Below are 15,774 nucleotides of genomic sequence, written 5' to 3' on the forward strand. Positions count from 1 at the left end.
AAGCTACTGCAATATTTATTATTTGGCTATGTTTCCCACATACATATATTTATTTTATATTTTTGCTGTGCTTTGTTTTAGGCGGGAGGCACAATTGGATGAAGAAGGGCAGTTTCTAGTTAGAATTATTTATGATGATTCAAAAACATACGATCTGGTTGCTGCGGCAAGCAAAGTCCTTAGTAAGTATATCTTTATTTCCTTCAGCACTGATGAACATTTAAGGAAAAACTGAAGTTTACATGTAGTTAGTTCACAGTGTTTGTTGATTTGCATTAATGCATTTATTGCGTTGTAGTTTTTCATACCACACAAGCATCATGGGAATGTCAGTTTTCATTGCTAAAAGAAAGAGAAGGTGCTTGCATTTCAAATGCTTCAAAACAAAATTGAAGTACACAAAAATAGAACTCAGAGAAGTCTATGACAGTGGAATCTTGCAATAAAATATTAAAAGCCCGATGCATTCATCTTCCTCAGTGCTGATTAGGAAGTATTAAATGTGATTTTTTTTTGTTCTGCATGGGGCTTCAGTGCCTTCATGTACTATATAATGCTTCATGTTTTCTTTAGACCTTAACGCTGGAGAAATCCTTCAGATGTTTGGGAAGATGTTTTTTGTGTTTTGTCAAGAATCTGGTTATGACACCATCTTGCGTGTGTTGGGCTCCAATGTCAGAGAATTTTTGCAGGTAAGAAATATGTGGCAAACCATTAATGGTCAAATTCCAGTGTAATTTCTCGATGACAGCAGCAGCTGTGGCCCAGTGTGGCCTTGGGCAAACTTGAGGTGAGGAGGCAAAAACCTTCCAAGCATCTGGTTGGTCAGCATCATCGGCCCCAGCCAGTAAAGGGGTCCAAGGGTTTGGTCCATATGCCCACATGACATGGTAACCTCCAAAGGCAATGCAATCCAAAGGCAAAACCTACAACCTCCAGTGACATGGTAACCTCCAAAGGTTACCATGTCATTTATTGTTTCCTAGACCCCTCAGGGTTGTTGCATTTGGACCAGCATGTTTAGTAAAACCAAGTCTGTTGAGTTCCATGGGACTTAACTCTTGCAGTACATGTTCATTGAATTTCAAATGAGAAATCTATTGATTTATGGCTATTCTCTTAGGCAATAATTAGTGCTTTGCTGCACTGACTACCTATTCCATAAAGAAACTGATTTTACAATTCACATTTAAGAACTGAATTAACACACTCATTCAGGAAAACCTACCTACCAGTTTGCATTTGTGCCATCTCAAGTTAAGGCTCCAGTTGCACACTAAATTATGCATGAACACATTCTTTAAATTAAAAGGAATACAAATATGTGAAACTTAATTTGAAAGGCAAGCAAAAAGAAAGAAAGAAATATAATTAGTATTTTAAAAAATATATACAATTCTGGAGCCAACTGACAATTCCCAGGTAAGATCCACCCTCTGTTGTGTGGGCAGGGCGGTCCCTCCCCCTACTTGGCTAATCCCCTGGCAACGCCTCCCCAGGTGGGATTGAGGTAGGTGGAGACCTCCAGGTTTCCAGCCTGGGGAGGGCGAAGCCAGCCCATACTGCCAGGAGCCGCATGGGATCTGGGGGGGGGGGCTGCATGTGACCATGCAAAAGTCGCCCCCATTTGATACAATTCTTCCTTTTTATATTATGTAGGGCTGAAAGCATTACTAATGGAAATACAAAGCAGAATGTTAAAGAGAGGCAGCTTTTAGATAAGTGCAATTTGAGAAATCCCAAGGGCATTATTATGTTATAACCACACACACAAAAATCAATCAGACACCAAGTGGTGCTTAACCTAAGATACTTTAGGGAGTAGTTTATTTGCCTTCTCATATTTTAAAATTAGCAATGCAGTATATGTTCTATGGCATTTTACAGCACTCAAAAGAATTGCTTGCAGAATATGTTCTACAATGTGCCCCAGAGCTTATTTTTCCATTTTACGCTGCATATACCCAAAACCTATCTACTTAAGGAACACACTGGCCAGTTTACATGTAACACGAACCCATGGCTAAGTGTGAACATGCAAGTAAAGTCATACCTCATGTTATGGATGCTTCAGGTTATGTGTTTTTGGGTTACGGACCATGGGAAACCTGGAAGTACCAGAATGGGTTACTTCCGGGGTTTGCTGCTTGCGCATGTGCAGAAGTGCCGAATTTCAGGATGTGAATGCTGCGGGTTGCGGACGTGCCTCCGTCATAGATTACGTCCGCAAACCAAGGTTCCACTGTACTCTTGCTTACTGGCAGCGAACTCTGTGTTGGGAAGCCAGGTAAGGAACATGACTTCACCCCACTGGCTGCTACTGTTTGGGGTGAGTTTTAGCCCAGATGATGTTCTAGCCATATCTTTGCCCTACTGGCTCCATTTAACACCAGCCAATAAGAGCATGGGGCACTGACTTCCTTCTCCTCCCCACATTTTCACCTTTCACTGATCATAATTTGCATTTGCTCAAAGAACTGTATCCAAAATATTCCATTGGTTTGTTACTAATGTCTCTTACATTACCCCCCTTCCAGACTCCTACTTCCCACTTCCTTTTTGCTTTCCCCCCTCCCCTTTTGATGGACAAGCTGCCTTTGGAAACTCAAGAGCAAAAGGAACAGGTGCTGCTTAACCCAACCCCTTTCCTGCCATTTTCCCATTCAAAATTTGCACCTTCCCAAGCTGCTTTTCCACCCATGGAGGAAAATATATCAGACCCCCGTATACTTTACCATTGTATGGGGAAAAGAAGCTAGCCTAAAGAGCTGCTATTATTTTGAGTGTTCAAATGGCAGAAAGGGAAACAGTTAATTAGCCCCTTCTCCCATCATTTCTCTGTTGAAGCTGGAAGTTGCTTTCCTGAAGTATTTACATGGCATGGTCATACATCTTTCACTTAAGCCCTAAGAAACTGTTAACATATCTTTCTGAGTGTCTATACACATGTGTACATGAACCTGTTATCTTAAACCCATGTCCATGTAGCTATTTCTTCATAGCATCTTGGAAAAATAGACCAATGAGCAGCTTAGTAAGCGTCCGATCCACAAGACTGAACTGGAAGGAAGCAGAGAATGAAACAGCCTGAGTTGGGAATACTGAGCAAATTGGGGGGCTGAGAAGTACCCAGTTACAGAAAATGGACTTCCTGGTTAGTGGGGAATCATGGTACCCAGGGTAATTTTATTAAGGGCAGAACTGGCTAAAAGGGAAATTGAATGGCAAAAAGGCATGTGATGAGCTATCATTAGTTACCAAAATGATTCTTCCTGCTAGAAAGTGGCAGGGAGGTTACAAGGGGTCTCTGGGCCAATGAGACTACGCTGTGGTCTGCATTGGGGCATTTTCACAGGAAATGTAAATTTAGGCAATCCAATTTCCAGGAAAGGGTTTTACTGAATGGTGCTCTTTGATTACTGCCCAGAATTAATTTAATGCTAAGTAAGGTTTCTTACTTAACATTAGATTTGACAAAAGTTTCAGGAACCAGTTAGAACCACATACACAAATTCTCCTGTACAGGCACCACTGTGAAGAGGATTCTTGAGAGGAGCCACTGGACTATCCCATAATACTAAGCTTGAGCTTTCTTTATTGTGAAAGGTTTAGCTTGAAATACGGTCACTTTCTCTGACTCCTTTGGAAGAGTGCCACGCTCCTTAGTCAGACAAAACCAAAATACAAGCGTAGTCTTGAGAGCGGAATTTCTCAGTAACAAAAGAGTCTTGAAACAGGCCTTTGGAATGGGTTGATCTTTCCCTACAGCCATCATAGTAATCCATTCAGACAAATGCATGGGTTAGTATGCTGGCTATTGATAAAAACCATCTCAATAAAATGTAAATTTCAAATAAGCAAATAAAGTAAACCAGGAAGCTCTAAGCTGAGTTTAGCCCAAGGAATTAATTTACAAGATACTCATTTCCTTTGGAGACCTCCCAAGAGAAGAAGCAGCTGTTGAGGCTTTTCATTTCTCACAGAAAATAAAGTTCAAGCTATTTCCAAAGTTTTGAGGATCTGCAGATGCTCTGTAATACAGCTTGCTCTTATAAAACATTGTCATTATTTATTATGTTTTAAAAACATCAGCGCCCATATGAACATTAATGGCATTAGAAAATGCAGAAGGACGAGACAGAGCAGGTAGCAGTGCTTGTGCTACTGTATAGAGCAGAATTTGGTACAAATATTCTTCAGGCAGTTATGTTGCCTTCAAACATCATTCACTTTTCCAGTGAAAATGCTGGAAAAATAGGTTTTAATCATTTTCTGTTATTAAATAATCTCCTTACAGAACCTTGATGCTCTTCATGACCACCTTGCTACAATATACCCAGGTATGCGTGCCCCTTCCTTTAGGTGTACTGATGCAGAAAAGGGGAAGGGACTTATTCTGCATTACTATTCCGAGAGAGAAGGGCTCCAAGACATTGTAATTGGAATCATCAAAACAGTCGCTCAACAAATTCATGGCACAGAAATAGACATGAAGGTAAGTTGTAGCATAAAGTTTCACCAACTTTTCACATGCCACAAATATATATTCCACAGGTGCTTTAATACTGTTTAACTTAAAATATTTTGTTCCCAAAGGGAAAAAGAATTAACACCACATTCTCAATGTGCTGTTCTCCCATTGTTAGACATAAAAATGCACTGTGTTATGTGTTACATGCCTGTTTCCATTGCTCTAATTATTATAGTCAAAAGTTCAAGAGCTGATTTATAGAAGCAGCAGTAGTCCTAGGTCATGATACAGAATATTTATTCATTCCACGCTCTTTTCACAATGTTAAAATTTTCTCCAGTATCCACTTTATGGCAGCTTGGCAACTCACCACAACCCACCACTGTAGAACTGTATACTTGGTTTTTTTTATGAAAGAGTGGATCAGAATGGTTTCAGCGTAGCCTAAACTAGTGTCCAAGTCAAAGGAATAGCAACAGGAATGTTAAAAAGTGAGATCTGCAACAAAGTGTTGCAGTGTATCCTCACCTGGTATCATAAAATGTGATACCAATAAGGAGGGAAAAGACACATGTTCGGATTTTTTTGTGGATTTTTCAGCAGGGCAATGCATATAAATGGATTTTATATATAGTCAAAATCATAGTGTGTCACAAAGAAGAGCGTTCAAATAGAGAATATAAGGCATTGGAGCTTGTATGATTGCAAGGCTCAAATTTTCCACGCTAGATGAACTGTGTACCAGACAGCTATGACAAAATCAAATTACAGCCTGCCACCAACACAGAGGCCATGTGAAAGTCAAAGTATGTCTAATAACTCAATCTATAGAATTGTGACACATAACTGTGAAAATACAAAAATACTAGCCAGTATGATCTGGAAGTAAACACACGCAGCCTTTTGAGTGGATAAGAAATTAAAGGAACCAAAAAAAGTCTACATTGGAGTGGTACAAAGATTGGAACATACTCCTATCTTTGTTGGTTTCCTATTTTTCTTCACGCAGTTGGCAAAGAGTTTGTTTTGTCTACAGCCTTCATAGATTTCTATTTTTAAAAGGTTGGGATTTATTCATTTCTTTTGCTAAATGTCAAGAAAATTATCACAATAGCACTAAACTCGGGGAAATTGCACAAAAAGTATTTAGCCTGATAAGACACCTAGAAATCAGAATCCTTGATACTCATTTCACCTTGATTGTCACATTTAGCTTCAGGCAAAATGAACAGAGGCGGCTGTAGGATGGGAGACATGCAAGGGCAAAAGGACAGGCTATCACAATGTAAGGAAGATTGCCAAAATAGTTGATTTTTTAAATCATTTGACTTTCTCTGCATATTTTGGGGGCTTGCTATGATTTACATAGGGAATATGGATGCCCGCCACCACAACATGGGCATGTGACATCACACACACTATGTGCAGTTGTGTGACATTGCACATTCACATTGCAGCGGCTGGCAGCAGCAGCAGTGGCTCCTCTTCGCAGCCAGCAAGGCACCCTTTTCCACAGGGAGGTGCTCAGATTCTGTCCCCATGTCTGAGTTTCCCCATTCAGAAAAGGGTACCTCGCTGGCTAACTCTGGAGGACAGAGCTGAACTTCTTCTCTCTTGGAGGCAACACCACTGCCACCTGCCGGCTTTTCTCAATGACTTTGTAGGTGCCCGGCTCCCACAATTATATTATTGCGGGTGCCCAGGCACCAACGGCCCCCTGGAGTTGGCTCTTATGGTAGGGACCCTGACCACCTTTGACCTGAAGCAAGCAGACAAACAAACAACAATTTATTGGCAAATGAGCCATAAACTATGGTTAATCATAACTAACATTTTTTTGAAACAAATCAGCTTCATAAATCAAGGTTTGTAGTTGGTTTGCTACAGTAAACCATAGTACAGACATAATGGTTTCAGACGTAATTGAAGTGAAAGCTTCTCTTCTTCAGGGTGTCTCTGGAAAAGGGGAAGAGAGTTTGTGAAGGTTCATTCCTATAGTGATAAACTGTAGTTTATTGTTACAGTATGTTTGAATGCCCTCTCACATTCCTTTCAGAGGAATACCACTGTCAGTCTGTTGCAGCTGAAACAACAGTCTTGTGGGACCATAATGTCCAAAGGATTTATTCTGATACAAGCAGTTGTGGACTAGAATCCACTTTATCCTATGTAGTGTTAAATCAATGATAAATCAATAAGTCTTTACGTCCCATAAGACAAAAACATCTGATGAGATGTTTTTGTCTCATCAAAGGACACCAATTTTGGTGAAGTGTTTCATTAGTGCTGGGTCTCTTTTGAAGCTGCCATTGATCTAAACTACTACAATTGTGCAGTGAGTTAAATTTAGCTTAGGAGCTTTGTTCTGGTTGTATAAGCCAGGAGCATAATGTCTCTTTCAAAATCTAGTTGGCATATCTGTTCTTTTAAACCATAAAAGCACACACACCACCATCGTTTGTTATTGAGCTGCCTTGGAGTATGTTAAGGAAAGGTGGGCTATAATTTTTATACATAAAAAAGTCTGACCTAAACAGGGCTCCTTCTTTGCAAGCGAATTCCCTCCACTGCAACACACACACACACACACTCAAAGGAAATGTATTCACGTAAAAATGCTGCTTCACATATATCCTTGCCTCTCCCACAAATCTCCAGTTCCATGACAGTAAACGATCACATACCTATCCTACTTAATGTGTTTTTCCTGAAAAAAGTGAAAACATAGGACATACTACACTATTGCTTAGCATTTTCAAAAGCTAACTTTAATGCAACACAATAGACATAAGCACAAAACAATATAAAACTATCAATGTTTCCCCAAAATCTAAAAATTGTTCTGAAGGCCTTTTGTAAAGAAGTTTGAAGGCATTTTCAAAACTCTCTCCCTTATAAATGCCACTTTTCACACAGCCAAGTGGGAACATCAGTTTTGCAGAAGATTTTATTGCAAAGCACAAGAGGAAGAATCTGCTAGATATCTCTTTGAGTGATTTGTCTTCATTTTTATTGCTGTTACCATGGTGAAAGAGTACGTACGCATGATTGGTTGACGTAACTTGGTAGCTAGGTCCACAGAGGGAAACAAAAATCAAACTTTATTCCTGGCTGTGTCGCTGCTGGTGATGCTCTTTCATTTATTTAATATTCCACAGTCGGGTGTTTAGCAAATTCCCGGACCTATTTGAAGTCATATAAAACTTGAGAAGCAAGGAGTTATCTAATTCTGCTTCTATGAACTTCAGATTTTTGTGTGTGTGTGTGTGTGTGTAACTTAAGTGTTTGATTTTATGTTTTTTTAAAAAGACAATGTTATAAGTTACTTGAACATCTTTGAATAACAAGCAAATAACAAGTCTAATAAAAATAATAGTGTCATGTGTTCTACATGAGGACGTTTGGGGCAGAAATTCAGTATTTGCAGGAGCAAGCCTCATTGGACTAAATGGAACTTGCTTCTGAGTAAACATGTAAGCAGCACAGGCACATATGTCTTGGTTTTAAGCGCCACCCCTCCTCAGCAGCATGTATTCTGCCAATCACATAATCTTTTTCAACAGACACTCAATTGCTTTCATTTTTTTCCAGAATACAACGGAAATGTTTCTATTGATTTCAGCTGTGCTTTGGATCAAGCACTCACTTATTTTTTAGTGTTCCGACTCCTTCATGTCCTTCCCTCTCCTCCTTTATCTCAATTGCTCTTATTCATTTCAATTCAGCTCTGTGAATTACAGTTGCAACTGTGCTATTATTGACACATACTCATTCGGTAGAGGTCATTGGAGACTGCAGAGCACTTGAACGAAACAGCAGATTGGTTTTCTGAAACTGTGGCGACTTGCTGCTGTTTAATAGTGGCAGTTTTTGAAACAGACTAGACAGTTTCATAAGTTTAGTGGCGGGGGGGGGATGCTGCTAGTATTCTGCAGGGACTTTTATAATGTACAAATCATTTGGCTTGCATGTTTTCTTTTGTTATATTTTCAGCATTGTCCCAGGAGGGAGGGACTTTGAATAGAAAGAGACCTCCCACCAATAAGCAATATTTGTTAACATTGCAGGCTAAGCACTTCAGCCATAATGTTTTTGTAAAACCTTTGTATTGTTTTTATTTTATTTTAATTAGGGCTGCAGTATTTAGTAAATTAATTAGTTGCATTAATAGAGTCAATAAACCTACGTCTTATCTAAAAAGGTGCAGCCGGTGAATTAGGCAGCAGATTATTTATATATTTTAAAACCCTTATTCATTTCCTGTTTTGATATTATTAAAAGCTGTGGGTGGCAGGCACCATCTTAGAAAAAACACCCCCCTTTTTATATCCCAGAATAATAAGATGGTGGAAGCTGTGACACGTGCATGTTTTCCTAAAAACTATCAAAGTGTGTTTCAGTAGCTTTGTTTTAATATACAAGTCTATGCAGATTTTATAAATTGATCAGTTAATAATCCCACTAATTTATAAAGTTAGTCATCTAAGATTCTGTTAATGAAGTGGCAGTCTATGTTTTAATGGATTATTAAAAGAGGGGTGAAAATATAATCAGGAAGTTTTTTTTTAAAGGCAGTTATATCTTGCCTGATAAGATGAATTGTTTGATTTTCAAAATCTTGGCATTTAAAAGGGCATTGTCTGCTTTTCCACAGTCCTAATTATGAGACTTAACTACGATGGAGTGAACCACAGGTGGAATTGGTTCAGTTAATTTTGGAACTGGTCTTGCCAGTTAATTGCTTCTGTAGCCTTCTGTGCTGTAAACTGGATCCCTACCCTTGGCTGCTCTCCATCTCGAGAAAGGAACTGAGAGTCTGACAAGACCTCAGAAGACTGGGGTAACTTTTAATCCACCTGGCCCTCATGCTATACCCTCCAGGACATGCATCTTCCCGGGCTTGCTCCCACTTGAGTCACATGACCCATGTGAGATCACAAATCTGTGAGCTCGCAATCTCATGTGTTTCAGGGTGCCATGCTGAGAGCACGATGTCCAAAACTCGCTTGTCCTGATTTGTCCCGGGGTAGTTGACAGGTGTGCCATGCATGGTGGTCAATACTTCTTAAAGTTGTGGCACTGCCTAGGGTTCCATTTCATTTCAAATCAGCCTTAGCCTTCAGATGGCCTGGAATGTATTTATTATTTCTTCTGCTGCTCAGTGGTCTGATGCTCTCACTGCTCTTTCTACATTTGAACATAAGTGTCAATCTTCTTTGTATATATTAATTTGTATGTTTATGTCAGGATTGATGGAGCATTTTTTTAGTATTAATGTCAGCTGGTGATATTTTTTTCTCTCTGCTATGTTTGCATTAAAAAATAAATAAAATGAACATATTTCTATATAGACATCCTGCTCAAAAAAACAATGAAACAGAGTTGTGGTCAATGGACCCTCAAATCCAGGGTCAAAATCTGGAATTATGAAAATCAAGAATAGCTCTTGTTCATTGCTATAGAAGAATAACCCTAAAAAAAATGTTTTAAAAAGTAAAATTGCCCATAATTGTTGTTGTAATTCGGGTTTTTTGTTGTTGTTATTCAGGTTATTCAACAGAGAAATGAAGAGTGTGACCATATTCAGTTTTTAATTGAAGAGAAGGAGTCTAAGGAAGAAGATTTTTATGAAGACCTGGACAGATTTGAAGAGAATGGCACTCAAGAGTCTCGCATCAGTCCTTATACTTTTTGCAAAGCTTTCCCTTTCCATATTATATTTGATAGGTATCTAGTTGTCACCCAGTGTGGCAATGCAATATACAGAGTCCTTCCACAGGTAAGAATTCTTATTTTACCTGAAAACCGTATACATTTTTATTCCTCGGTGCTCCCACTACACTCCTAGTATGCACTCCTAGAACTCTAAAAGACATTTCACATTAATGCCTTTAACTAATTCCATCTTTGTCTTCATAAAGTGTCATAGTCCTTCATTTCAACAGCCTTTTAACCAATATTTTAACATTTTTATTTTTAATTTATTTTACATCTGTTGGAATTGATCAAAGGTCTACATAGGTCCCAAATCCTTCCATATTTTGAGTCATATGACTCGTTAGTCAGATAGTTTATTAATGTGGTAAAATCTAGTACTGTGCATATGTGTTTGTGTGTCGGGGGGGGGGGTACTCCTCAACATTGTACTGATAAATTAGCATAGATAGAGCATTGGGAAACAGAATTCAAATGCTACACATGATATAGAGTATAAATAACTTCAGGTCTTTGAAATGAAATTTGTCTGTCTCATTTATATTTCAGCTCCAGCCAGGGTATTGCAATCTTTTGTCAGTGTTTTCATTGGTTCGGCCTCATATTGATATTAGTTTCCATGGAATCCTCTCACATATCAACACAGTCTTTGTGCTGAGGAGCAAGGTAACCATACTGTTCACCTGCCATTTTTCAATGATAATCATGTTTTACTTGGATAAACAATAGAACCTCAAATTTCTTTACCACATTTTGACATGTTTCTGCTTGGGTGAAACAGAAGTAAAAACAACCTTTGACTGCGGATAGCATTAAAGTAGTTTGTGGAAAGATATGAAAACATACAGACATAACTATGACACCTTTAGCTGCAGTTATGGGTTTTGGTTTTTTTCTTTACAAGGAAGGGCTGTTGGATGTGGAAAAGTTAGAGTGTGAAGATGAATTAACTGGAACAGAAATTAGCTGCTTACGCCTTAAGGGTCAAATGATCTACCTACCAGAAGCAGATAGTATTCTCTTTCTTTGTTCTCCAAGGTAAGCAAACACAGTTTGTGTATATTGCAGTGCATTGTTACAAAAACTTGTACAGTAACTCACATCTTACATGAGGGTTCGGTTCTAGGAGTCCACATGTATATCTAAAAATGCACAGGGGCGTGGGTGGTGCTGTGGTCTAAACCACTAAGCCTCTTGGGCTTGCCAATTGGAAGGTCGGCAGTTCAAATCCCCGCAATGGAGTGAGCTCCCATTGCTCTTTCCCAGCTCCTGCTATCCTAGCAGTTTGAAAGCATGCCAGTGCAAGTTGATAAATAGGTACTGCTGTGGCAGGAAGGTAAATGGTGTTTCCATGCGCTCTGGTTTCTGTCACCGTGTTCTGTTTTGCCAGAAGTGGTTTAGTCATGCTGGCCACATGACCCGGAAAGCTGTCTGTGGACAAACACTGGCTCCCTCAACCTGAAAGCGAGATGAGCGCTGCAACCCCATAGTTGCCTTTCACTGGACTTAACTGTCCAGGGGTTCTAAAAATGCATAAAGCCAGGAACCTAGAGTCCCTCCCCCACCTACTTTCCAATGCCCAGTAAGTTCTCGCCCAGATTTGGGGAGGAGGCTTTGCCTTACACTGCCTTCCCTAAGCCAAGTAAGCCCACAATCACAGCTCTGTGCAGGTGGGTCAGGGGGAAATGAATAAATGTAGGGTGGGCTTCCTCTGCTCTCCATTTGTTTATTTAACCCCCCCACCTGCTCCCCCCCCAAGGAGCTTCATGAAATGATTTAGATTGGGAAAATGGTCAAAGCCTCTTTCTCACCACCACTGCTTTGATGGGAGGTCTAGACATGGATCTCCTTAATCACCTCTGTTTTGGCCGTTTGGCTTAAACATTTCCAGGACAACATTCTTCTGGCACAGTAACATAAGCCCATTAATGGCAGAACTTGCTAGTTTCAGATATAGTGATCTGCATCTGCTCTGTGCCTTCTTATTCCCTATAATCCTCTGTTATGATATGTGAAAGAAGGTCTTTGAGTAGCAGGCAAACTCACAGCACTATCACATCATGGTGTTTCTGTAGTGATTTTAATTGTTTGATCGCACTTCTCCATTCTCAGCTTTATCTCTCCTCCCTGTGTTGACAGGGTAGAAAAGGCGGCATATTCAGTGCATATTAAATAGTGAGGTAGAGGTTCTCTCTTACTTTGGAGTAGTGTCAAAATATATTTGCAAATTAACTTGATCAGTGTTTTTAATGGCTGTGCAAGACAAATCTGAGTGCCAGGTTTAACCCACCATTTCCCCAACTGGTCTTTTGATTATTTGTATTACAGTGTGATGAATTTGGATGACTTAACTAGAAGAGGGCTATATCTGAGTGACATTCCACTGCATGATGCTACCCGTGATTTGGTCCTTTTGGGAGAGCAGTTCAGAGAGGAATACAAGCTGACTCAAGAGCTGGAGATACTAACAGACAGGCTTCAGCACACATTAAGAGCACTGGAAGATGAGAAGAAAAAGACAGACACGTAAGAGTTTATCTCTCAAGTTTACATGAGAAATGGTGGAAGTAGTGGAATTATTTTCCGTCTTAACCTGTATTTTGAGGCTTCACAAACACATCTGATTTTGAATTGTCCTGTTAGTCAGTGACTCTTTACCGCATGCATTATTGCCATAATTCTTGTATAATTATTAATGAACTTCTTGAATGGATGTCCCTGTCAACCTCTGTCTAAGATCTGATTCTGACCTATTAAAAGTTTTATATCATGCATGTCCCTGTATTATTCCTCCCACCTTCTGTATTATGAGGCTGCCATTCACCTAATGATTACCAGTTTAACTTAGTGGAATAGTTAATATTTTATGAATCACTATTATGAAACTATGGTGTTTCGTTTTAGAAATGTTGACATTTTGGTTTAAGAAGTTCCTACCTTGGACAGGATAGCCTTCTCAGTCTTGGTATCAGTGATGTGGGGCTGACTCACACATCACACTGATTGTAGAGATACCAGCCACCAGAAGATTCCAGCAGGTGCATGCAGGTCCTTATTGTAATGGCGGCTGTCCACATTCTAAGCTGTTCTGAATGTCATAGGTAGGCCAGGAATCACTGTTTACAGTAGCGAGCATCTGACATAGTCACTGACCCTCTTTAATAGTTTTATGCCTTCTGACAATCTGAATATGATTACAAATTGGAGCTGGTATGTGAAAATAAGGACACAAACAAGTTAAATGAAAATTAATACCTATTAACTCATTCAGAATACTATATTAAGTCACTGAATAGCTGTGTAAACTGTATTTCAGTGGGCTCAAAATGAAAGCATTCTGGAAGGCTTCATGTACTAATCTTTGAAGGAAAGCATCCCCTTTTATTGTTATCTCCCTTCATTATCTTTCTTTTCTCTGTTTTCTTCCCTCTGTCTGTTTTCCCTCAACGTCTCATTAGCTTTTATGTCTTGGATCCTAATGTTTGTTTACTGGCACATAATCTATCTATCACAACCTGAATCAGTTGAGCTTTCAGAATAATAAAATATTTCTGGACACCACAAAAACTTAGGAAAAAGCTGGCTCGGGAGATCTTTGTTTAATTTGCGTGCACATAACTTAAGGGCTAAACAAGATTCACACAATTAGCAATTATTAGGGGTAAAAGGTTAACGCTGCATGTCAGGATTCTGATCTGTATCAGGGCCCACACACTTCCAATTTGCTTTTAAAAAGCCATTCACATAATTCCTAATTGTGTGAATGGCATCTCATCTAGTCTGAACCATACAAACTAAGTACCTTTTATGTGTAGTCTTTAGAATGAAACATTTCGCTTTTTGTGAATATTGTGCTTTGCAATTTTTTTGGGTGGTGGTGGGGAAACAGTAAATAATAAAATGTGAGCATATAACCCTCTAGCTGATAATGGATATCTCTGCTGAAATATCAATTTATCCAGACTGGAAGTGCTTGTGGGTGTGTATATTCATCTCACTGTTGCTTGTTTGACCATAGGCATTGGTGACAAGCGAAATGAATACATATAACATGGTTAACTCTGTCTCTGTTGGGCCATTTTCATTTTTCTTAAAGCTATTGCCTGTCCCCAACCATTCTCCAGATAAATCTAGAGTATGTGACTTCTTTGCAAAAGATTAAGGGCACATTCCATGGAACATTACGTATTTTTATGTACCATCAATTTCAACTACAGAGATTTAAGCACACGTCCTTAAGAGTTTAGCAGTGCTTTCTCATACCTATATAGTTTTGCCCATTTTATCTTTCAGTATTCTAGGAACATTTTTAATGCACACCAATGTCTGGTGCTTAAAGAGTATTACTTCTGCCATTAATAATTTTTTTAATAAGTGACTGTTGGAAACCTAAAATGTAAAAAATCCGCTTTCACATGAAAACCTCATTACACAAAAAAATGACTCATGTTTTTCTCTTCCTTTTTCTTTCTTTACTATTACTATCCAACATTATGTAGCTTGCTGTATTCTGTCCTTCCTCCATCTGTGGCCAATGAGCTGAGGCACAAGCGCCCTGTGCCAGCAAAGCGCTATGATAATGTGACCATACTTTTTAGTGGCATTGTTGGGTTTAATGCCTTCTGTAGTAAACATGCCTCTGGAGAGGGAGCCATGAAAATTGTCAATCTCTTAAATGACCTTTACACAAGATTTGATATCCTGACTGATTCACGAAGGAACCCCTTTGTTTATAAGGTAAGCACCACTGCTTCATTTCTTATTTTTTGTTTGTTTGAGATAATGCTGCATTAAATGAAAATTAATGTAGAAACAGCCCTGTAATGATGAAATTATGAAAGAGGTGTATTATCTGAGCTCAGTTCTATGGAGTATTAGAATTTCCCATTGATGCAATAATGGTTTAATTCTTGGCAAGAGAAAACATTGCACTGAAATAAATTTATTCTGAAGACAAAATAGCTGCATCAATGTTGATTACAGAAATTGGGGAAAGTGAGCTCCTGACTCCAAAACACTTTACTGATGCTTCTTTCTGAATCCAAATACCTGAGGCTAAGCTGTGATTTGTCTTAGTGTCATGTCCAAGTCGTGATTTGTCTCACTTGAGACAAGAAATCAGCTGTAGCCAAGGTTTGTTCTTTGTTTACTACTCATGTTTTGAGAAACAAACCATAAGCCCATGTTCAGATGCTAAGCCAAACCATGGCTTACCTCTGGATAGTGTGCTAGTAGGAGGACTGAGAGAGGAATGCAGCCACTACAGTCTTTGCTCCAGGAACCTGCATGTTTACTTGTTCACAATTTGTTTGGGCCTCTCCCCACCCCTGATTTATTTTGTTTGTTTGATGCAACAATAGCTAGAACAGTCTCCAAGTGTTTTAGCTGATAGCGAGTTAGATAGATCAAGACTCTTGCCCCTGAAGAAGTTTGTCTTCTAAATGTATTTGGCTGGGTATATCATATGCTATAATCAATTATATTTTCCAATCTGAAATTTTGCTTGGGTTTCCTTTTTTGTTTATTTTTTGGTGCCACCCTTCCTTTCCTTCTTCATTAAGCTTTCTACACTAGGCCTCTACACTTGC

General features: G+C 39.1%; 1 protein-coding gene across 1 annotated transcript in view; it reads left to right on the top strand.

Annotated features, from left to right (window-relative positions):
* Window positions 1-15,774, top strand: part of GUCY1B1 (guanylate cyclase 1 soluble subunit beta 1) — a 40,902-nt gene that overhangs the window by 19,812 nt on the left and 5,316 nt on the right. Inside the window, exons 3-10 of the mRNA XM_081926063.1 lie at window positions 82-182; window positions 574-692; window positions 4,298-4,495; window positions 10,020-10,250; window positions 10,736-10,852; window positions 11,091-11,224; window positions 12,515-12,712; window positions 14,686-14,923. Of these exons, the coding sequence (XP_081782189.1) occupies window positions 82-182; window positions 574-692; window positions 4,298-4,495; window positions 10,020-10,250; window positions 10,736-10,852; window positions 11,091-11,224; window positions 12,515-12,712; window positions 14,686-14,923 (1,336 nt within the window). The remainder of the gene's footprint in view (window positions 1-81; window positions 183-573; window positions 693-4,297; window positions 4,496-10,019; window positions 10,251-10,735; window positions 10,853-11,090; window positions 11,225-12,514; window positions 12,713-14,685; window positions 14,924-15,774) is intronic.

The sequence above is a fragment of the Podarcis melisellensis genome (assembly GCF_964234715.1).
Source record: "Podarcis melisellensis genome assembly, chromosome: 9".
NCBI lineage: Eukaryota > Metazoa > Chordata > Lepidosauria > Squamata > Lacertidae > Podarcis > Podarcis melisellensis.